The following is a 24,795-nucleotide window of genomic DNA, read 5'->3' on the forward strand; positions in this document are numbered from 1 at the left end:
AAATTCAATAAAAATTCGTAGCTTCCTCCCATCTTTGACTGGCGTATTTTATGTCCAATCATAGAGCAGCAAGTGGACGCGTTGCATACTGCTATCCAATCAAATATTTGTTTATTACCTTAAAACCCCGCCCCCACGCTGCAGCGCAAGAATCTAGTCAGGCAGGACCTTAGTGCAGTTGTCTTTTTCCGTGATTTCCTACGACCTCGGTAAGTTTTTTACTAAGTGAATACTGATGCTGATAGTGACTGATAAAATAAACACACGAGTACGTAGACTAAAACCGTTTAACATATAAACGCGTTTTTTTTTGGAAACTTGTCTAGTGCCATAGTAACATTTACTGATTTTAATTGCATGTAATGTAACATCTACAATGACAGACGACAGCAGCGTTTGTGTTGCATTTAGTTGATTAGGACGTAGCTTTAAGGTTGCACTGTGATTAGGAAGTAGCTTTAAGGTTGCACTGTGGTGTGTGTGTGTGTGTGTTTGTGTGTTCGTATATGTACAGTCTATGGTTCGTACCCCGGAAGAAGCGTGAACATGATCGCCCGACACCTGACGTCCTTTGGGATCAACCATGCAGCCCTGGCTTTTGCCATGACCACGCTGGGTTCAAGCATGATCAACAATATATTCAGCTTCTATTATGTGAAGCTCTTTCTGAATAAGTACAAGATATCTGAAGGAGCATTCCACCAATCACAGGTGAGTACTGTCCATCTATTTTGAGAAAAAATTCAATATGAAATATTTAAAAGCTGTCTTTTTCTGTAAATAAGCTATTTTCTTAAAAGTGGATGCACTTTACTGATCAGATATAATATATGACTGTCAGTCTTGAGTCTACATTTTTTTGTTTGTTTCCAAGCTGCAGGCTTTCTTGAAATCTCATTAAATGTCCTCAATCAGTAATTCTCAAGGCTTAATGAAGGTTATTTAGTTTTTCTATGAATCTTGACTCCTTTTTTCACCAATTTTTTGTCACTATCCATTTTCAGAAGAATGCTTTATTTATAAACCACTTAAAGGCCCAGTGTGTGATATTTTTACCAGTTTACTATCAAATCCTGTTTCCATTTCACAAACTTGTCCTTTTTCAATAATATTTCTCACCAACATCAATTCTAAATATTCCTCCAACTTGAAATTATACATTTTATATACATAACTGTGGTCGAGGCTCCATGGTCATCCACCATCTTAAAATACAGTAGCTGTTTAGGGACATACGAGCTCCACCCATTTGGACTATGACTGTAACCTGAAAGAACCAGCAGAGGGCAGCAGTGTGCCCTGGAAGCATGAAGTCTGCTAATTCAACAAAAAAATAGAAATGAATAGCTACACCTTGCTGGGACTTCCGGTGTCGGTACAAGATCTGCTCGGGTGCAAAATCGGCTCAGGGTCCTTCGACTGCCGATGACGTCAAAGTACCGCAAACCCACTCGGACAAAATACACTACACATCTATACTGTTGGAAAGAATTTAGCAGTTTCGTTATTAAAATAATGTTTCTTAAGACGTAAGTTTGTGTTTATAATGGTATTTGTAAAATAAAACACTATATTTTATTCATAATGTTGAACTCCTCTTTGAGCACATCCCTTGAAGGATCATAGGTATTAGCAACACCTGTGAAATTGTATTTGCAGGAAAGAAGAGTGTCCCGTTTATTGAAGTATTTTGTGTTTAGAGTTTTTGACGTCTTGTCCATGCGTAGTTCAGTTACGCTCATAGCTGCTAGCCAAAACTCTGGAGTTAAAAGTTTTCTGGCTTTACTAAAATACCTGTCTGTACTTATTTGATTGATGGTAGTTTTACTTTCTATTAGACTCCAAATGTAATTATTTGGCACGTTTCTAATTCATAATTTGTAATAATGTAATCAGTGATATTAGCATTAGCATTCCTATGGGTTTTTCCATGTATATTAGCATTGCGCTAACCACTCGCTGCCAAATTGCAGCCTTTGCGATTAGAAAATCTCCTTTTGTCACATCGCAATTTAATTGCACATGCAGTTATTCGTTCAGCCCTAATATACATGCAGCTCAATGCTAAAAGTGTATTTTCAAAGAGGTAATGATGGATTTCTTTGTAAAAGTTGTCCATCTTTCCAACAAAGATTTGCCTGGACCAACGTAACGTGATAACAACGTAACGTGATTACGTAATTCCGTAAGGCTCATGTTCAGCCAATCAACTACTTAGACGTCGACAGACCCCGAGCCGATTTTGCACCCGAGCAGATCTTGTACAGACACCTGTAAGATGGCGGAGGAGTCGGTAGTGCGGTAAGCATTTTAAGGAGCAAACCCCCGAATAAAACCGTTGGAAGACAGTTTTGAATGATAAGTCCTCTCTACTAATCGGCAAAATAAAGGCCGCATCCTGAACAAACAAGATAATCATCTTTTTAACTTTAGGTAACCTCTCGTGGTACACATGGCTAAGGCTAACACTAAAGCTAATATCAAGGCTAAACCTTTTTTTCCTCATAACTACTGTGCCTCAGAAGACATGGAAACTGTCCACAAAGGCACCAAAAACATTTTGTTATCGCCATCAAAACCTCCCCAGCCACCAAAGAAGGTTAAACCTCCAGAATGTGAGTCTCCTTCTCCAGAATCCAGCTCGCAGCTAGTTACTAATGCCGCTATCCTCCATGAAATTAAAGCTCTTCAAACAACGATGACCGACTTCAAAACAGAGCCACAGCAAAACAGATCAGCCATCGCCAATATAATTAAAGCGGTGGGATTTAATGCAGATGAGATTAAAGAATGTAAAGAAAAATGCTCACAGTTGGAGAAAGAGACCAAGGAGCTGATGAAACACCCAAATGATGAGCAGAACCATGGAGCTGGAACAGAAAACGGCTGAGTTGGAGAGATACAGAAGGAGATGGAACTTATGTTTGACTGGTTTTAAAGAGGAAAATAATGAAAACATCTGAGAGCTGACGGTCGACCTGTTGCTGAAGATTATTCCACACCGGAGGGACAAGACTGACTTCATTCTGGACTCTGTGCATCGCCTCGGGAAAAGTTCCAACCTCCCTCGGCAGATCATCCTGCAGTTCACCAGTAGGAGATTCAGAGATGATCTCCAGGGAGCGACGAAAAATCACCACATCTGCGAGAGCCTCAATCTCCGCTTTGCTGAAGATCTCAATAAAGAAGATCGAGAAGTAGGGCTGCAACAAACGATTATTTGGATAATCGATTAATCGGATGGGGTCTCGACACGATTAATCGATTAATCGGATTACATAGGGACATTTTTAAAAACTGCCAGGGAAACGTTATTTTTCTCCTTCCTTCACTTTATTAAACACAACATTATTAGAAAACAGTTCAATAGCAGAAAAACAACATGCCATCACCTAAATTGTCTTATAAGGTGTATAGACAGAGACCCTAAGCTACATCTATCTGTGACCTAAAATGCTTGGTCCAAATTAAACAGCTTAAAGAGCAAGTCAACCCCTACCAGAGTCTAACTCCACTCCCGCTTCATGTTTGAAAAATGCAACACATGCTGTTGCCTGGCAGACCGAGAGGGCGGAGCCGCTAACAAATACACACACACTCAGGCTCACGACAGCATTGTGACATCATAATGTACCAGTTTACATCATAGCATACTTCTTAGCCAATAGCGGTGGCAGATTTAAATTAAAATACAGTGCAGAGTTTTTACCTGACAACGGCACAACACTGCCAGTTTTAGGCAGAATATTTAAATTTTAACTAAGATGCACTGAAGTGCCAAATTATTGACGACACGTGTCTGCAGCACGATTAGACACTCGTTTATTTAGTTTATCAGCAAAAAAAAGTTTATTTGGGGGTGACTTGCTCTTTAAGGGCAATTCTCATCTGTTTTGTTTGATCTCATCTGTAGACATTTATTATAAATGGGGATGTCAAACAACTAATTTTTAAATGTAATTAAACATAGGCTGTGAATTAATCAAAATTAATCACTATTTCCAAAAATGACTGAAAAATACCAAATAAAACAAAAGTAAATGAATGCCATCCTCCTTGCGATGATGCCCTGGGCAACTGCCATAAAGTCACATCAAGAAATGCTGCTGATCATTCCAATGATCCCAAATAGACTCGCATTAGGCCACATGAAAGCAACTGAACCCAAAAATATATTAACCAGTATATAACTGCACTCTCACACAACACGCCTGCAGCAACAGTTAGGACTCCTCCCTCCCTTTTAAAAGCGTTTTTGCTTCTGAGGACATTGTGGTTGAAAAACCACATGCTAGTAGTCTGGCCCCGGTGTGATCAACCAGTTTCTGCGGGAATGTGACGGCGGAACCGGTTCGCAGCGGCGCGAGATCCCCCCCCCCCCCCCCCCCGACTATCAAATAGCGTCGCGCTTACAATTTTATAGACTTTTTTTACGAGCTTAGGGCATGTCTAGCCTGTGTAATAATCCGGGGCTTGGGTGAATCACTTTTGAAAAGTTTTTAACTTACCCGGACACCGAGCTCTCTCCTTCCTCGCTGATGATTCTGACATGCTTGCGTTTAAGACGCTGCATCATCACCGTAGTATCCCCGTGCCATGCTAACGCCGGGGACACACCGGCCGCGGAAGCGCCGCGAAGCGCCGAGAAGCGAATCGCTCACGAAATTCGGCCGCTGCTCGCCGCTCCTCAGTTCAGATCAGACGCGCCCCAGTCGAGGCGCGCCTCGGCTCAGCTGTAGTTTTTCTTTTAAACACTTGGTGTCCTCCATTTCCTCTCTGCCTTTTCTCAGCTCTTTTCCTACGTTTGAGTGTTTGTGCGCGTGCGCGCGCGCGCGCGCGTGTGTGTGTGAACCTATGGTATGAGTTGTTTCTGCCAGTTGAATCTCTTGGAACCCGCTCCAATTCTGCAGCTGTATCCTAGCAGTTTCTTCCGACATGGGTACGTAAACAATCATGTTTTTCGGGGGTCATACAGCTCCTTGTGTTTCTCAACTTCCATAATTAATTTAAAGTCATCCATCCTAACTGCTTGCCTCAGACTTTCTGCCTCTCTGTCCTGTTTGCTCCGGTGAAAAGACACCCAAAACCACTCCCCCCTTCACGTGGTCACACACGCACACAAGTTCGATGTGTGTGTGTATGTGTGTGTGCGTGTTCGTGTGGTTTTTCTGCAGTGTCTGTTTACGAACACATTTGACTATTGCGGAATTTTATTTTGAAATGCTTTATTTTGTTAACTTTACCGGCCTGCCTCTTATGTCTACGTTTGACTTCCTGCCAGAATTGACGCGATTCACCCGCGGCTCGCGAAAAAAATAGAGCCAACGCCGAAATGATCGCTGCACGGCGCGGGCTGGAGCGCCGGCGCGCTCCGGCGCGAGGCGATTCGCGGCGCTTCGGCGGCCCATGTGGTCTATAGAATAGCTTAACAAGGGCGCCGAATGAAGGCGGTCCCATTTTCGCAGCGCTTCCGCGGCCAGTGTGTCCCCGTCTGACCTACAAACGTTGCATGTCTTCGCCTGATTTAACTGAAAATGCTCCCAAACTTTAGAAGTTTTAACTTTTTTGGGGTCTCGCTGCTTCTGCCATGTTCCTCTTACAAACACCTGCCGGCTCTCCACCGGTCTGCGCGCAACGGCGGGCGGGAGGGGAGGGGGCTTTTGGAAGAGTTGCGCAACACAATGAATCGATGACGCAATTCGTTGCCAACGCTTTTAGTAATCGATTTTCATCGAATTCATCGATTCGTTGTTGCAGCCCTATCGAGAAGCTAGGAAAGCGGTTTGGCCAAAAGTAGATGAAGCAAGAAAGAAGGGCCTTTAAAACAATGTTTAAAGGCTTCTATGCCTACATCAACGGTCAAAGGGTGACACCATGACTTTGCTGAACCAACAGTTAATTATCCTGATGTTATAAGACGTTTGCTCATTCCACTCTTATTTACACCTCTTACATTTTGCATTTGGCTGTTCTAGTTCTATTTCTATTTTGTTTATTTGTTAATGTTCACACTTAAAAATGACATTTCTCTGTTATCGATTAATACAAGGGGTTTAAGAGATGTAACTAAAAGAAAAGGAATCTTTTTATTTTTAAAAGGGAAAAGAATACCTTTTTTGTTTTTACAGGAAACTTACTCAAAAGAAGATGATGTTTCATTTTGAGCTCAACAATGGGGTGATTCGGTATATTTTAGCCATGGCACGTCTGTTGTAGCTCAACAGAGCTTCTTCAAAATAAAGAATGAGACGAGACCTTGTCTTGCAGTTGAACTCAAACTTTAGTGAATTAGAACACCTTACAAGAAAATCACGTCTGCACTTAGCGCCAGTTTTTCTCGAACTCAACCCACTTCCTCGTTTTCTTGCTAAGCCTTCTGGGAAACACGCTAAGCCTCATGGGTAATGAAGTTTTTAAAGGTTACACAATACTGAGCCTCTTAATCTCAAATCAGAAAATTCTGTCTCATATCTCTAATAATAAGATCAAATAATATGTCCTTGGTGAAAATTCAAATTCAACATTTCCATGAACTGACATTAGTCATTTTTATTTGTTACTAGTAATATATTAATAGTTGCGTCATCCTCTAAAGTGGTTCTACTCCTAACTTTGATGTCAACGTTGGTATTCCACAGGGTTGTCCTATTTCACCGTATTTCTTTATTTTGGTAACAGAGTTGTTAGCAATTCACGTTAAAAACTGCAAAAATGTAAAACCTCTAAACGTTTTTGGTACAAAAATTATCATTAGCCAGTTAGCCAATGATACAACATTATTTTTGAAAGATGGGCATCAGATTCCTAATGCTATACATACTATTAATAAATTCTCCAAAGCGTCAGGGTTAGTTTTAAACCTAAATAAATGCGAACTTTTTGCACTCCACAATACTATTCCTATCAAAACACATTAAATACCTCGCCATCCAACTGCCTAATGATTATCAAATGAGTCAGCAATTAAATTCAATTCAATTCAAAAATACTTTATTAATCCCAGACGGAAATTGATTAAACATTAAACATTGAAAATAAATTGAAAGACTGTGTTGCAAGCCAATTTGCTGGACTAGCTCCACTCTTAATTAGATGTTTTTAAAATCTCAGGTTTGGCCTGCAATCAGTGTAGTGGGCGTGACATTAATTGCCAATAAACACCCTTTAACTATGTAGAGTTGATTAGCAATCACCAAATTACCCAGGACTTCTAATTCTGACCAATGTACGTTTAAGTAGACAAAAGGAAGACTTCAATTACACCAGTACACTCTCTCTATTCCACATATGTCAGAGTCAAGGCCCGCGGGCCAGATGCGGCCCGCGGAGCATTTTTATGTGGCCCGCGAGATAAATATCAAAAATATATTAAAACTGGCCCGCTGGCCGATTTTACCGCAAAGACTACAACTCCCATGATGCTTTGCGGCGCCAGCGCGGAGCAGACGCGCCCCCTCCTTTGTGTTTTTTCAGCGCCGAGGCAGTCAGAGGTAGTTGGGTGTCTGCAGCTCCGCTGTCTCGGACAAACTACACTCCTCTCACTCAGCGCCGAGTTCACTCAGCTGTTTTCTGACGTTGAAGCACAGAAACGGAGATTCTAGCCGCTCAGTAATGTGTTCATGACTTAAAGAGAAAGTTTTCAAACTAACGTCCAGACAGAGCTGATATAACTCCAGCGAGCAGCGACACGCTCAAACCAGCACGGCTCTGGTTGTGTTTCCTCCCCGACACACAACAACGTGGTCAAGCTGCTCAGACATGTTCATCAGCACAAACCTATGTGAGCACCTGTTGTCATCTAATGTTGTCATTATTATGATGAAGATGAACAAAACAACAGGAGTCTCCTCCTCAGCTCAGATCAACCCCATGATGCAGGTATCTGGCTGGAACAGGTGAGCATCACAGTAAACCAGTGGAACAAACTGAGCTTTAAATATGTTGGTTTTATGCTCTTTTTCTGCTCCAAAACATGAAAGTTAACAGGTGAGATGTTGCATTTTCATTTAAGATAAAATGATATTTTTATTTTGTTGTTGGCACGTGAGCAAAGATTTAACCTACAGTAAACAGGAAGTGGAAAGGCTGCAGATAGATGAATAGAATAGAAAATCCCTTTATTGTTCCTCAGTGGGGAAAGCTAGACGTCACAGCAGCGATGACGCGTATTACAGGAGAAAAAAGGAGAATAAAAATAAGAAAAATGAATAAACAAGAAAACATAAATCCTGAATAGATTTTAAAAATGCTGAATATACCACAAGTAATGAATACCACTGATGCCTTTTATTTAAAACTGACTTGCTCATGTGTAATTTGGTTATTCCACATTCAGTGTTAATGCAGAAATATGTTTGTTTCCAAATTTAAAGGTTCTAAATTGCATACATGTTGATAAAGAAAACGTGCAAATTTGCCGTCACTTTTTCAAAAAATATTAAGTTTGGCCCTCGACTCCGTCCCAGAGTTTCACTTCGGCCCCTTGTGAGTTTGAGTTTGACACCCCTGCTCTATTCCTTTGGCTCATGTAAGCCTCAGGTCAAAACAGCTGTTCCTTTATGCTGAGGAAACAATTTAAACTGTAGCAAAAGGATGGTTTTAACAAGCTAAATAGCATTAACCTTTTGAGATGGGATACGGTAACCAGCGCCTCATCTTTCTCGTAGATTACCGACGGAGGAGACCCCCCAGAATGTGGATTCTTTTTAAGTTCCTCGCAGTGAGAAACAAATTTTATTCCACAAACAGAAAAAAAGATGAAAATCCCATCGCAGCGGGTCACAGACAAGATCAAAAAACTCTCTTCCCCAAATCAACTCAACCTCCACTCATCAAGCCCCTCTCCAAAAGGCTCAGTCCATGACTGACTGACTCACTCATCCCATCAAGCTCTCTCCACAAAGCTCAGTAGCTTCCTTTTATTCACTCTGTCCAGCCTCCCCTCTGCATTCTTCACGGGTTGCTTCTCCATGGCAACACCCCCATTCTGCTTCTGGAGCTCAACGTCTGGTCACGTGTATCCTCTTCTCCTTGGGATTACATCATCTTGGGGAGGAACAGTAAATCTTCTCCTTCATGCTAGTTAGTGGGTTTATCAATTTTAAAAGTACATGATCTGTTTATTTACACCATTAGCTCATTTACACCTGGACTCTTCTCCAAGATAAGAGACACCACTCTTGCCCCTTCCCATTTTAGGAAGTCAAAAAGGTTGCAACAGAACCGTGGGACTGAACCAGCTCAGAAAATGTACGACCTCACGGGCAACAGAGTCACACACACAGATGCAGACAAAGGAATGCAGCAGGTATGAATTGGTTTCACAGAACTGAGAATTAATCCAGACTTGATTTTGTATAATTAAGTCTGAGATCAGTCTCAGTCCATCAGACTGCAAACAAAAATTGAACTTGTGGCTTCAAAGGGATACATCAATATTAGGCAGAATTTACTTAACAAAAATGGAAAGCCTTTCAAGGTGTATTTTCCCCCTCTATTCAAATGCTATCTCAAGCAATGCAATAAAATCTTTCAATAGGATTAATTTAAATTTCATTTGGAGAAACAGGCCACAGTATATTAAAATGAGCATATTAGTCAAGGAGATAGAGGATGGCGGCCTTAAAGTTATTGATCTAGACTGCCTTAATGGCACCTTCAAAATAAAGTCGTTAAAATCCTGGATTAAACACTATAGTTCATTTTGGTATTGTATCCCCAATTTCCTATTCAGTCAGCTTGGTGGTTTGAACATACAGTGGTGTGAAAAACTATTTGCCCCCTTCCTGATTTCTTATTCTTTTGCATGTTTGTCACACAAAATGTTTCTGATCATCAAACACATTTAACCATTAGTCAAAGATAACACAAGTAAACACAAAATGCAGTTTTGAAATGATGGTTTTTATTATTTAGGGAGAGAACAAAATCCAAACCTAAATGTGTTTGATAATCAGAAACATTTTGTGTGACAAACATGCAAAAGAATAAGAAATCAGGAAGGGGGCTAATAGTTTTTCACACCACTGTACTACTCATCTCAGACTTTTAAATTAACAAACTTCCCATAACATTATCAGACATCCATAAACAAATCTTATTATATTGGAAATTAATATACACATAATTTTTCACCACACTCTACAATAATCTGGAAAAACCGAAATGTTCTGCACTGCAATAAATCTTTATTTTTTAGAGAATGGTTTAATAGAGGTATCTGGTTTATAACTCATCTAATGGATAATGAAGGTAATCTACTTAATTGTCAACATTTTTGCACCAATTTAATTTCAGTCCACCCTATATGGAATTTTTACAAGTGCATAATGCTCTCCCCCTGCATTTATTCTTCTTACCCAAAATATAGTAAAATATCAGAAGATTCAACCACTCCTACCTAAAATTTCTATCCAAAATAATAATTTTCTTGATTAAAAAAAGTAACAATCTTTTGATCAGAAAATGTTTAACATATCGGCTGTTCCCGGAAAGACAAAGTAAAAACAATATTATAAATAATTTGATAAAGAGTTTATTACTAAGGCAAGAACAAAATTTCCATCATTTCCTATAGCCCCTAAAGCAAAAGAAACACTATAAAATTATGAATAACATATACCCTTCCAAAGAATTACCGAGGAACCGCTTTAACATTAATGATAATGTCTGCATTTTTTGTGATTTGGATATTGAAACAACTGACCACCTTTTTTTTGCACCATGATACGTAACTTTTGGTTACCACTCCGAACTTGGTTGACAAGTGTAATGTCCATCAATGGTCAGTTTTTAAGTACAGTTTAACTCTTCAATATCTGGTCAAAATGGAGACACAAGACTGCATGTGTTCCCTTTAATCTGCCTGCCCTCATCCCATCAGCTGGAGCTCAGAGCCTCTCTGCAGCTCTGAAGGTAATAACTTGATACGTGATAACGTATTGTCAACAATGATGTTCCCTTCTCAAGGCCTCCTCAAGGCTTTCCTTATCGTCCTACAGGATTCTTTATGCCTCTGAATAAGTGAAAACTCGCAGCTCGGATTAGTCGCTAAATCAAAGAATGATTTCTTAAATTAAATGTTAATATTAATAAATTAAACACTTAAGTTAAATAATCATTAAATAAACGTTTGTTTATTGTTACTTATAATAATTATAATATAATGAAATTCTTTCATTAATCTGTGCTTGAATGACTGAAGTTTGAAATTAATGTTTTGTTATGATGACATTGATTTATAGATGGATCAGTAATGTTGATATGACAAGGCCATCACCATTTACACTCACACAAGGACAAAGTTAAAGTTAAGCCAAACGTGTGAAACAGATATTTCTTTATCCCAGATCAGAGCATCCAGTGTCTGAGAAGGCATGTTTCTGAGGTTGTCTTGTAGGGATGAGCGAGTACACCACTATCTGTATCTGTATCTGTATCTGTTCAACCAACTAAATTATCTGTATCTGTTCTCGGAATGGGCGTGGCATAACCCGGGAGTGGGCGTGGTATAACCGGAAGTGGGCGTGGTTTACATCAATGTATTATTTTAAGTCTGAAATTGATATGGATTGATCAGAAGTTGCTATGTGTATTGTTTATTTGAAAACTATTTACAGAGCAGCCTCAGAATTGAGATTAAATATTTTTGATCACAATAGTAAAGGAACTATTACAGAACAAGTTTTTCAATAAAATCAGAACATTAATATTTGAGTGCATGGATTAATACATCTGAACTCATGCAGTAGGAACTAGGAAATATGAAATGCTAGAACCAGACACAACTTTATATATATTTTTTAATTTGATTAAACAGATTTTTTTCTTAACGTTCTTGGCATTTTCCCACACAAAGTTAAACAAAACATTGTTGATCTGTGTGTGTGTGTGTGTGTGTGTGTGTGTGTGTGTGTGTGTGTGTGTGTGTGTGTGTGTGTGTGTGTGTGTGTGTGTGTGTGTGTGTGTGTGTGTGTGTGCGCGTGGCACAGCTCCATGAGGCTTGGTTTATGCTTGACGCATTCACTTTCCGCTTGGTGATGCGGCTCGCGGATGGAACGCGCTTCACAACTTGTAGCGTTTAAGTCACCGCGTCTCGTTATTGGCGCTATTTAAACTTCTGCCCAGTCCAGATGTGCTCACATGTGCATCCGTGAGCCGTGGTTCCGCTGGAACGCGTCTGACCTCTGACAGACGCACTCTGAACTTCAGATCTTCAGCACGCTTTTAATAGCCTGAATGGGAATCATTCCTTGATTTATTTAGTTACATCTACAATGTTTTACAATTACAATCTGCCAGAATGACTCACCACCTTCAGATTCCTCCAACACCGTTAAAAATGATCAAACACGAAACATATCGGCGTGCGCAGGCCAGAGCGCTGAAGCTTGGCGCATTATTATTATGAAGCTAGGGCACATGTGGAGGGCACACGCGTGAAAATATACTTGTTTTCAATTACATTTATTGTGCCCACTTACTTTTTCTTAGGCCCACTCACAAATGAGTTTCTGGCTACGCTAATGGTGACATGACAGACTTCTCTGAGCTCTGCAGCCATTACACTTTTCACCTCGCGCACCCCCTAGCGGCAGCTCGCGCACCCCCAGGGGTGCGCGCACCACACTTTTGGAATCCCTGGCTTAAGGCAAACCAAATTATTTTACTTCCAGAACTCAGCTTTCCTAGATACGGAAGTTCTGATAATATCGCATTCGCACATAGGCACCATATGCTACGTCTAGATTCATCCATCACAGTAAATATTAGTTAACCTGTCATGTTTTAATTGTTTGGAAAATGAATCTTACTTTTACAAACCTGACTCTTTCTTTAAATCAAAACGAAGTGTTTACAATCCCTGAATAAAACAAAGAATCCTAGAATCTTCGGATTAAGCACAGTAAAGACCAAGCAGGTTGATATTCTATATTTATATAGAGTATCACAGCTTATTGGTCATAAGTAGAGGTAATATATATTGAGCTCTTAAAGCACTCAATTTACCAAACCCTACACAAGCAAGATTCCATCATCGCCACCTTCTCTGTCAAGAGACCATATAACTTTTAGTCCGTCTTTAAAAGATAAAAATGAAGAACTTTGTATTAATATCATTATCTGTCTGGCCAAACATTTTATTCATAGGAAAAAATATATACAAAAGTGTGTCCCATCCTTCAATAACTTTAAGAATGATTTTCATCAGTATACCAAATCCTTAAAGACCATGACCAGCCCTAAAGCCCAAACTTGTTTTTCTGCTTTGTGCATCTTTTCCCTGGACTCTGGACTGATTCCTACATAACACATTTGTACTTGTTTCATTGAACTTTGTCCACTGTATGATCTTATGTTTTCAATTACCCTTGTATTATGTTCGTATGTTTATTTGTTCAATGCTTATGACACCCTTTTCATCTATCTATTAAGGTAGCGCGACTCATGTTGCGAATGACCGCAGTCACCAATTCTTGTTATGTGTCTTACCCACGTATGTCTGATCTTTGAATTGTGTGTGCTGAAACTCAATTTCGTTTCTCTGTATGTCCTGCACATGTGGTAGAAATGACAATAAATGACTTTGACTTTGATTTTGTTACACGAGCAAAGAACAGCAGTTTTTTAGCCCATTCAGTTGATTTCAGACCTGTGGTGACCCTTCTGCTCTCAGGTGGTGTACATGGTGTGGAATGCCGTCAACGACCCTCTCTTTGGATACCTGCAAGATAACTCCAAGGTTCCCTGCTGTTCCCAGAGACGCCTCTCTATCCTATATGGTGCCCCCCTCTACTCCCTGGCTTTTCTTCTAGCCTGGTTTCCATGGCGATCATACTCTCCTGATGATTGGTTGTGTGGCTTACATTTAACAGTAGCACTGTGTGCTTTTGATGCCTTATTGACTTTTGTGCTGCTTGCACAGTGTGCCTTATTTGCGGAGATTTCCAGCCATCATCAGAGCCGACTGAGGCTGATAAAGTACAATCAGGTACAGACATCATCTTTTCCCTGCACTTTTCCAGTGAATCCATTCTCTTTCTAAGTCTACCGTGGTCCTTTCCTCAGGTGGCCTCTCTCATCGGATCCTCCAGTGTCCTCTTCTGTGGCATGGTGTCCCAAAACATGGAACACTTTCCAGCTTTTCAGACCTTCACCGTGCTAATTGCCATTCTGAGCTGCATCTGCATGATCTACACAGGCCTCCACAGTGAAACCCGCTTTGATAATAAAGCATCTGAGGCGGCCCTTCCTGGGTCTAGTGACCAGGCGGTGGATCAGACGGGGTGCTCCTTCTCCACGTTGAAGACGATGACGTGGCAGATCCTCACCAACAGGGACTTCCAGCTGTTTGTGCTGATGAATTTCTTCCAGGTTTTCATGCTGGCCTTCTTTAATAACTTCACCATGATATTCACGGAGCACCTGATTCCTCCAGACGTACTTCCATCACTGGCCAAGAGCATCATGTATGGAGCAGGATTCATCTTACCACAGGTAGGGATTAAAAGCCCATTTATATGCCATTTTTTTCATCCAACGTGAACTGAAAAGCCCAAGTTTTAAGTTAAGTTCCACCAATTTACTCATCATACTTGTCAAACTCAAAGAATGTGAGTGCTCATTTTAAAATAAACGTCTTCATCAGTTTGAATGCATTTTTGTACCAGAACAATCTAATTAGAGCTAATTAAAATGTTACAGACACTACTTAAAGGGATATTCCACCCCAAAGTAACATTTTATTTGCTGCTATATTACCCATAGATAGATAAGCCCAGTCATTCTCCTGATCCAGCAGTAATCCTTTAGCTTTAGCTTAGCATAAAGCAATGTAAGTGAATGGTACCACCAACTAGCTTTGAGTGTGAAAAAGTCATTAAAATGACTCAATAGTTATCCTGATTCTGCTTGGTGACCTCAATAATTATATTGACTGCAACTGAAAATAACTAACACAAAATAATCACAGGCACCATTTTAGACTTGGGACTACTTTATGACAAAGCATAGCTGTAAGCTTCTGCTGAAAAGTGAACATACACGACGCAGCCGCCCCAAAGACACTTGCTTCCATAGACACAAATGCACACTTTGTTTGCGAACTACCATAAAATACACACACACACACAATGACCTTTTTCACACTCAAGGCTAGTTGGTACGATTCACTTAAATTGTGTTACGCTAAGCTAAAGCCAAAAGAGTACTGCCGGATCAGAAGAATGACTGGGCTGGTTACTTATCTAACTATGAGGAATATAGCAATAGAGACAATTTTACTTAGGGGTAGAACATCCCTTTATCATCATTCATTTATGTGGCTCATTATGTGACACATCTTATTCTCCCTAGCTCCTCGTGCTAAGCAGCCAGAGGCTGCTGCAGGATTTCGGCTACTACAAAATCATCCTCTTCACCTTCTACCTAGAAGCTGGAATGGCAGTAGTCATGCTGCTTCTTGGTGCTCAGCACTACTACTTCTTGGCTTTTTTTCTCACTATTAGCACGTAAGAAGCATTGAATGGGATCCTGTATGGGACTGTTTTTAATTGAAAACATTAGATCTAATTGATTTCCTCTGTCCCTCTTCCAGGGTTATAATACAAGCAGCCTTCAGCCTCTTTGGTTTGCCACTGGCTGATATAATTGACATAGATTTGCAGAAATACAAACGCAGGTACGCAATAATGGTCATACAAGTTTTGCAATGGTTATAATTTTGAGAAGTGCTAAATGGAAAAATATGGACTAAGACTGAACACAACTTTTTAAAATGTCCCGTAAGAGCAACTGGTTTTGCAGCAAGAACAGATGCAGGAAAATGAGCTCCATCACAGAAATAATCATTCATTATATTTAGCAATTTTATTGGAAATCCATTCAGAAGAAATTTGGCCCATTAATATGACCACCATTATAATAATGGCATCTTAGACAATCATGGGACATTTTGTACCTTAAAAAGCTTCTTCTGAAGCCAGCTAGTGAGCTTGCATTTTTATATTTAACCCTTTAGGACCCAACCCCTTTTGAATTAGAAAACAGATTGTAATAAATGCATCAAAATGTAAAAAAGAATTAAATTTAAAAATGAAGTTTAATTATTTTCTAAATATGTATGGACCAAATGTCACTTGGGGTTTTCAAACTTGACAATTTGACTCAAGAAGCAAGTTTGCAGAAGTTTGAAATTGGTTGTGACACCAGTGTCACCACGGGTCCTTTAGGGCTAAATATAAATATCAATTCACTATTAAAGTAAATTCTCTTTGTTTGACTTGGTGTAGAATTTGTTCCACTCCAAGCAAGATACTTATAGCACCTGACACTTTATGTATAATGTTGTTATTCATCCCCAAACAGCATATTTATTCTCAGTCTAATGAATTTAATTGCCTTCATGTTTTGTTAGTTCTCCTCTCTCCTCCATGGTGTTTGGAACAAATGCTCTGTTCACCAAGCCGGCTCAGTCCCTGGCTCCGATGATCGTTCTCACCATCCTGAATCAGTTTGGATACGAACAGCTGAAAGAAGCTGGACAGAAATCAAGCCCAAGGTGTGGAGATTTTATTTGATTCTTTTTGCATTTTAATATCCCGGATAAGCGGCCGAAAGTGGATGGATGGATGGATGGATGGTTGCTTTTTAATAACATAAGCATTTATTTGTCACTTTTTAAAAAACCCATGTTAGTTGTTTTGAGTGTAAATCCCACAACATGTTTGCTTTTTTCATTCTTTCATACTTTTTGAATTTTATTTTGGGTTTCATAAAACAAAATACTGCTTGGCTAACATACTAATGCCCAAAGAAAACTATAGATGTGAGACTGAAAGACCGGTGATCTGGTTTCAGCTGATGCCACAAGACTAATATATATTTACATAAATTAAATGTAGATAATGTGCCTGTGGACAGTTTGTTTGTGGTTGTTTGTGGGGTACACTTCAGACCGGAGGATTACAATCACAATGATGTGATGGGAGTTCAACATGCCCCATGGTGGTGTTTAGAAAAATACTTGCCGGCTTCTAGAGTCCAGATCAGCATCCGAACCAGGTCAGGGAGGTCCGCGCTGAGGTCCAGAAGCGGATGGAGAGCTTTCAAAAATTCCTAGCGAGCCGGGGATGCTGGTTTCTGGGTCAGAACCAGCTCAGAGTCGCTGCTAAGCTACATTAGGTGAACGGATATTAACGAGTATGAAACAGCTGACAAACGCTCATTATAGTTTATTATTATCAAGAATCAATATTATATTGACTGACCAATACTATTTTATTTGACAGGTACGTGACAGTAATCTGTTAAACATTGTGATGTTAGTACACAATTTTAAGCTAGCTAGCTAACTAGCTAGCATTGTTCACTCACCGAGACACCTCCACAGAACCTCCTGACACCACAGCTAAATCTTTCTCCTTTGGCCATCATTTCTCCCTCTGGCTTGCCTCTGCTCTCTGGGGCGTGCAGCAGGCTCATAACTGTTTTTGGTCCACCATCAATATAATTGTAAACAATTAAAGTGTCCTCTGTGTCAGAGCCGGCATTAAAATCCATATTTTTCTCTTGATCAAACTAACAACTCTCTCTGCCTGCATCACGTCTGGTTTGGCAGAAAAACATTTTCTCACAAAAACAACTCCCAAAGCTTAAAAAATGTATTTGTGTGTACATTTTTTAATAACGTGTTCTCGTTATGTTTCTCTAAATAGTTTTTCTAAGGAGGCTCTAACTGGCAATTTGCTCATTAAACCACCAAATGCTTCCTGAGCGCAGCCGTGTCTGCAGCTCACCACTCCCCAAGGGAGTGTGCGTCAAATGCGGAGAACACAAAAACACACACACACACACACACACACACACACACACACACACACACGTGACAACTAGTGGGACTTTAACTTTTTAACAAATTGGATGGGACTCTATGGGAATGGGGAGAAGCATAGGAAAAATAAAGAATGCCTTTATATCACAGAACAGGGTAAGGCCATCTTATTTTAAAAATATTCATTATTCTCTCTGGATTTCTGCTTTTAGACAGTCTCACCATCAATAATTGAAGGTGCATGCTCAGGACCGTTTTGCTGCCATGTGCTGTCCATGAGAGCAGGGGGGTGTACATTCGTGGACGGTTTCACTGCCATAAGAGCGGGTAAGGTGGTAACAGTTGCGCTAGAGGGAAACACTGCTATTTAAGTCACAGACAACATTTCCGGTTCAGACAGGAGCATCTCAGGGAAGATACCCGAGGGGAGGCATAAATGTGACTGCGTTTGCGTTCAAAACCTAGCTTGTTCTGAATGTTCGCTATAGCAGCTTTAATGTCAGAAACAGGAAAAATCTTTAAAGGTGTGATTAATTAAATTAACATTGAAACCTTTGTGTTCTGTTTTCAGCTCTTTGGAAAGCCTCCATGGTGTCATGTTCTACCTGGTCTGCCTGTTTCCCATGTGCATTGCTGCTGTACAAGTCCTGGCCTGGAGGCCGTTCTCCATCCGCAATAGTCACACAGTCGACACTAAATACATCGACAGCTAGCGTCTGCTCTCTGATCAATAAATTAGAATGTTTTCCAGTTTAGACTTTATTAAAGATTTTCAGAACCAATTTCCGCTCTTTAGCTGTAAATCAACTTGGTGCGACAGCTGATTGGTGACATCAGGTAGATAAAAATGAAACGGGGTACCTCTATTTTCTACACAAAGAAGAGAGTGGATCCCAGGTGATGGTTAGTCTCCTCCTAATGCCCAGAAAGTTGATCTGGGTTATTTACTACAGAGACTGTAGCTTTTCCTTAATTCTAGGGTTGCTGTTGTGTTTGAGTTACCTGGTGTTAATCAGAATGGTACTGTAACCTGAAACAGGGCTAGTGCATCAGGAAGTACTCCGCAGAGTAACTGAACTTGTTTCAATGTTGAAGTGTAAAACCTGCTGTGGATATTATTAAGAGTTTTACTTAAGTTTACAGTTCAGCAGTCCTTTGAATCAAAGTTGATCTAATTCAGTGTAAAGCAACATATTTTCTGATTAAAAATGTTGGCATCTTTTGGCACTGTTCTGTGTTGTCGGAGTGATGAGCTTAATCACTGGTGGATCAGGCTTCACGTAGCAGCAGCATTAAATGTCACACATGCTTGAATGACAGATAAGAACTTTACAATAAGTGTGGAACTTGTTTTAGTAAAGAAAAGATAAGTTGCCAAGACAATTTGAATTGCAATATAAGATCATATTTACTGTAAAAGTCATAATGGATTCGCCTAGGCAGAAACACTGTTTTGCTTCCATCTATAAAAAAAGAACTATATCGTAATCATGCATTTTTTTTTTTCATTTTTAGAGCACTTTGTAAATATTACTAGGGGTGTTTCTCAATGCCAAGGAACCTTGCCTTGATGTCTTGGCCCCGCCCCGGTTGCCTAGGAGATTCGTCATCGGGAGCCGCCAAGACGTGTTCCAATGTTCATGTTCTACCGTGGTGTGTGTTCTCCATTTATTAGCCGTTTAGCTAGCTGAGCAAGGATACATGGGAGGTTTCTTGTAGCCTAGCCTTGGTCAAAAATTACCCAGAATACACTGCGGTATTTTCAAAAATACGGCGGATCAGAAGCCGGCAGCTACTTCGGGGACAATTTTCAAGTTTAAAAGTAAGTCAGCTAATTTAAGATGTTTTTTTTTTAGATCCAAAGAAGTTATCTATAGAGCTCCGGACATCAAGTGACTCTCAGTGCTCTGCCATGTTGGCAGGCAACAAAGGTAAACAAAATGAACAGGATCGACTTGGATTTTACTCTGAGTTTACTTAACACTTAAAAACCGAATGAATCATTTTATATAGTCAGAAATTAAATAGATTAAACATCTCCGACCCTTACCATGCCCCTGGGATACTTTTTAAAAATGCCAGAAGCTGTTGGAGCAGGCCTGGCTAGGGAACGCCTTGGATTTCCCCGGAGGAGCTGGCCCAAGTGGCTGGGGAGAGGGAAGTCTGGGCCTCTCGACTTAGGCTACTGCCTCCGCGACTCGACTCCGGATAAGCGGATGAAAATGGATGGATGGATGGACAAATAACAGATTTACATGTAAGAAGTTTAAATAGAGTGCTGTGCTGTTTGAATGTATAAACTGAACGCCAAGAGAAACCACTAGTCTTGATTTTTTTTCCGTGAATAAAATAAATATGTCAGGCAGGAGCGTCTCAGGATCTGTCTTATATTTTTAATTTAATAAACATATACAGAATTTAAAAAGTAATAAGCTCGTTATTTATTTATATTGAAACTAAAACATATAAAATATAACGTTATATCCCGTGTCACGTGACGTTTCGTGAACACCGTGGAAGCCGCGGTCACATGATGCTAGTCTGTTCCATTTAACCGTTTTCTTGGACCAAGGAAGGACAGTGTCCTTGTTAGCAAGGCGCCTGGCCTCGCAAGGCCAGGCATCTTGACATTGAGAAACCCCCTAGTTGTATTCAAGTCCCCAAAATTCTCAATCAAGCTTTATTCATAAAGCGCTTTTCATACAAAAAATGTTAACAGATTCAAAAGACCCCACATAACCCACAAATGTCAGACAAATAAAAAAAACTCCCCCCAACCCAGTGACATGCACACACATACCCACATGCACACACAACACTTGAGATCATAAGTAAACACTGGGCTGAGCTCAGATGAGTCAGGTACGTAAAGAAATGCCATCAGGGGAACCGTCTGCCCCAACAGATCCATGGCAGCAGCAGGGCACCGACACAGGGCACCCAGAGGAGGGACAGCGAGGGCCCCCACCTACACCCAAGCACTACCTGAAGAGCACCCAGGCCACTGCTGCCGACCACCGGCCCTGAGACGGAAGACTCCCACAGAGGAAACTCTGTTAAGTATTTGAATAAGTAAAGGAATAAAATTACAAGAGGTAATATAAAGAAAGATAAATAAATAGCGATCAATATAATTGTAAAAATAGTAAAACAAACTCTGCATTATGGTGTGTGATGTACGATACCCAGCACTGATTGGCTCGGTTAGAATTCTCAGGGAGTGGGGTTATTTGAATAGGAGAGTTCCCAGACCCTTTCTCTGTGCAGAATTAAACAGGAGGAGTCTGGCAGGCCAGGCTAGCACTTAGATCCAGTAGAACCAACACTGTCACCCTCTGGACATCATTGTTTACTCTAAAATCTTTAAAAGGGCTGTGTCTGTGCTGTGGTTCACCCTAAATCCAGACTGAAATTTCTCTAGGATATTGTGAATGTTAATAAAATCATTAAATAGATTTAAAATAAGCTTATCTAAAAATGTACTTAAAAATGATAAGTTAGATACCAGTCAGAATTTGTTTAAATTGTTAAAATCTAATTACTTTTCTTCAACAGGGGCCTTGCCACTGCCTCTTTAAAGGCAGCAATTCTGGGGTGAAAATTGCAGTTCCGCCCTCATCCACTAAAGAAGAGGATAGGGCCCCTGAAAGTTTTAAAAAAAAAATGAAAGAAAAGGAAAGAGATTTCTGATTTTATTCTCAGAAATCTGACCTTTTTTCTCAGAATTCTGAATTTAAGAATTCTGAGAAAAAAGTCAGAATTCTGAAATCAAAGTCAGATTTCTTAAAAAATGAAGTCAGATTTCTGAAAGAAAGTCAGAATTCTGAGGGAAAAAAGTCAGATTTTTAAGATTAAGGTCAGTATTCTGAGAAAAAAAAAGTCAGAATTCTGAGAAAAAAGTCAGAATTCAAAGGAAAAATAAGTCAATATTCTGAGATTTAAGTCAAAATCTGAGAAAAAAAAGTCTGAATTCTGAGATTACAATCAGAGTTCTGAGAAGGAGTCAGAATTCTGACTTAGATCTCTGAAATCTGACTTTTTCTCAAAATTCTGACCTTTTTCTCAGAAATGTGACTATTTCTAAGAATTCTGAGTTTGATTTCAGAATTCTGACCTTTTTTCTCAGAATTCTGACCTTTTTCTCAGAAATCTGACTTCATTTTTTTAAGAATTCTGACTGATCTCAAAATTGACTTTTTCTCAGAATTCTGACTTTTTTCTCAGAAATCTGACTTTTCTTCTCAGAATTGTGAAAATTTTATCAGAATTCTGACTTTTTTCTCAGGATTCTGACTTTGATCTCAAAATTGTGACTTTTTCTCAGAATTCTGAGATTCTCAGAATTCTGACGTTTTTCTCAGAAATCTGACTTTTTTCCCTCAAAATTCTAACTTTAAGTTCAGCTTTCTGACTTATTTTGATCAGAATCATGACTTTGATCTCAGAATGCTGACTTTTTTTCCTCATAATTCTGAGATAAAAAGACATAGCGAGGAATGCTAGTTTCCAAGGCAGCAGGTGATGGCCTTCAGTAAAGTTTGAGGAAGTGTTACGAGGAGATTGGCACAACACTACTGCATACAGTGCTAAAAATAACAACTCGTGGCTGTACCTTCAACATTTTCTGCATCGTCATTAATGCAGATAAATGGATGAGCTGAAAAAGGTGCGATGCAGCTCTGTGTAATGTTGCCAAGGTCAAAAGTCAGACGAGAAAGGGAACTCGGCACTGAGGCTTTTTTGTCACGGTCTTCTGAGTCAGACGTTCTGCTGATTTTTTTGCTCTTGTCAGGAAATGGAATTCTTCTTTAATTCTTCTTTAACACTCTCAGATGACTCCTACACATTTTGGTAGATGTCATCAGTGGAAATGTTTCTGCTTTCTGGCTAGAAGGATAATAAGACTCATTTGAAACATGTGATAAAGAAATGCAACTGCAGAAGTTCCTGCAGTCTCTGAGTAAAAACTCCAACGTGCTGCAACACAATTTACCTCAACTTGAGAATGATTTCCTCTTGTTCGTTTGCCTTTTTTAAAGTTCCCTTTGCTGTGTAGCTCTTGCAGCACATCACGAAACTCAGATTTCTTCCTTACACTGTTCTGTTTGGAGAGTAAGTGGGTGTTTTACTGAAAAACTTGAAGAAAGATTTTCGTAGAAGAATTGCAACTGATTTATTTTTGGTTTTGGTTCATGAATCTTTGTCAGCTTGCTGACTCTTGTTCCTTTTTGGAGTTTTTTCTATGAAAATGAAAAATGTTCTCACAGAAAACAAATTATGAAAATTTGAAGAGGAGATTTCTACCCGAATTTCAGTTTTGGAAGTCTTTTTGCAGATGGTAACGCTGCATCCATGCTGGAAAATACAGAAATAAGCTGAATAAAAATCTGATGTTGTGAGTTTGAGTTTCCTTAAATGTGAACAAAACAGTCAATTAGATGACATGATTTACCTTCTTTAGAATAAGTACCACTATCACGATGCTGTAGATGGCCAAGATGATGAATAACACCCACAGATAAATGCTTCTCATGATTATTTTAAATTGTTCTAAAACAGATAAAAACTGGTTATTTAAATAAAGTACAGAACCATCTATGAGTTAAAGTTAACACATTTTTACCTTTTATAACAAGAGTTGTTCCTGTTCCTATGTGCTGTTTGCAGCAATTTGTTTCACTTTTAGACTCTGCAGCACAGTAGTAGATCCCGCTGTCGTTGACGTTAAGAGACTTGATGTGTAGAGTTGCTTCATGAAGGCTGTGGCGGCTGCTCAAGGTGAGAAGAAAGTGGTGGTGTTCTTTGAAAACAAACCATTGATAATGCTGGTGTGGATCTGAACAGTTGCTGTTACAGGGGAGAACTGCGGATTGTCCTATTCTGTGCCAGATGGCCTTGTGTGGCTGTGATAAGCAGCCTTCTGTCTCTTCTCTGCTTTCTGGAACAAAAAGTTTTATTTTGAAAGACAGACTATTTTAATTTTCCAAGCAGTTACAGAATTCAGCTACAGATATCCTACCTGTCCAAGGGAGCAGCGTGAAGAGGAGAGACAGCCAGAGCAAGCCCTCCATGTCTGAAGCTCCACAGCTTATGATTTCCTGAATGAGGTGATGTGAAAGACTGAAAGCATGGTAACACGTCTCTAACCTCACTTCCTCAACAGCTACTTCCCCTTTTCCTCCTCCAAGAAAAAAATTTAAACATTGTGAGTTCTTATCAGATTATTTTTATTATTTAATCAGTTGGAAAAGAATATTTTGAGTTCTCTCATAAATCGTGCTGGTATAAATGTTGTCAGCTGTATGATTTTGTCTGATGTAAATATCACACTAAAAGCAGGACGGTTGGTTTCTGTCAACTGTGCAAGTGTCTGTGCACAGGTGATGGGGCAATGTGGGAAAGCCATAAATGTATTTAAAATATTCCCAGACATCATCAACATTGTAAAGAAATAGAAACATGGCCGAGCTTTCCTCATATCCATATTAAAACCATTATTTCGATCTGAGCCTAAATTACAACTATTAAATGTTTACATTGAGCTGCAAAAAGTTTCAAAGTTTTATTGTTTTATCTGTTTTTGTGTGTCACTAGAGTAACATTTACCTGATCATCTTGTAAATATCTTATATCTGTTTCACCTGTTCCTTTGTCTCTCCTACTGCTTTGAGCATGTACATGACACAACAATTTCCCTCGGGATAAATAAAGTTGTTCTTATCTATCTTATCTTAAAATTATACAACTGGACTGAAAATACAAAAATATAAAAATGCTTGGAAGTTGAAAATCTTGGTGAATTAATCAAAAGTGAAATAGCTATTCATGACCTTTTAAAGAATCATTTAGGTTTCCCTAAGCCTAAAGCTTTATAAGTCTGGACATGTGATTTTGTTATAATTTGAGCTTAAAACATGAGTTTGACTTAATAAAACACAACAATTAGTTAGAAAAATTAGTCGTGG

At 39.5% G+C, this 24,795-nt stretch overlaps 2 protein-coding genes across 6 annotated transcripts; one reads left to right on the forward strand and one right to left on the reverse strand.

Annotated features, from left to right (window-relative positions):
- The first annotated feature begins 118 nt into the window (after window positions 1–118).
- Window positions 119–19,052, forward strand: mfsd13al (major facilitator superfamily domain containing 13a-like). 3 transcript variants are annotated; one of them, XR_001571823.3, is made up of 9 exons: window positions 119–209; window positions 515–711; window positions 13,676–13,990; window positions 14,068–14,496; window positions 15,355–15,509; window positions 15,596–15,679; window positions 16,415–16,558; window positions 18,043–18,157; window positions 18,402–18,540. XR_001571823.3 is itself a non-coding variant. In XM_015945623.3 (8 exons), exons 2-8 carry the CDS (start codon window positions 547–549, stop codon window positions 18,541–18,543), a joined length of 1,434 nt encoding a protein of 477 aa, XP_015801109.1. In that variant the 5' UTR covers window positions 119–209; window positions 515–546; the 3' UTR covers window positions 18,544–19,052. The 3 variants fall into 3 exon arrangements, 2 of the variants coding, with proteins under 2 accessions (XP_015801109.1, XP_015801110.1); XM_015945623.3 differs by lacking the exon at window positions 18,043–18,157 and having other exon boundaries at window positions 18,402–19,052; XM_015945624.3 differs by lacking the exon at window positions 18,043–18,157 and having other exon boundaries at window positions 136–209; window positions 537–711; window positions 18,402–19,052.
- Window positions 19,053–22,417: 3,365 nt separating this feature from the next.
- Window positions 22,418–23,946, reverse strand: si:ch211-139g16.8 (immunoglobulin superfamily member 6). Of its 3 annotated transcripts, none has more exons than XM_054750575.2 (6): window positions 23,850–23,946; window positions 23,454–23,768; window positions 23,283–23,380; window positions 23,135–23,185; window positions 22,824–22,931; window positions 22,418–22,713 (listed from the first exon to the last, which is right to left on the reverse strand). In XM_054750575.2, the coding sequence occupies exons 1-6, from the start codon at window positions 23,899–23,901 to the stop codon at window positions 22,639–22,641; spliced, it is 699 nt and encodes a 232-aa protein (XP_054606550.2). In that variant the 5' UTR covers window positions 23,902–23,946; the 3' UTR covers window positions 22,418–22,638. The 3 variants fall into 3 exon arrangements, with proteins under 3 accessions (XP_054606550.2, XP_015801108.3, XP_070398843.1); XM_015945622.3 differs by having other exon boundaries at window positions 22,524–22,717; XM_070542742.1 differs by having other exon boundaries at window positions 22,549–22,931.
- Between the last annotated feature and the right edge of the window lie 849 nt (window positions 23,947–24,795).

This window comes from Nothobranchius furzeri, chromosome 12, assembly GCF_043380555.1.
Source record: "Nothobranchius furzeri strain GRZ-AD chromosome 12, NfurGRZ-RIMD1, whole genome shotgun sequence".
NCBI lineage: Eukaryota > Metazoa > Chordata > Actinopteri > Cyprinodontiformes > Nothobranchiidae > Nothobranchius > Nothobranchius furzeri.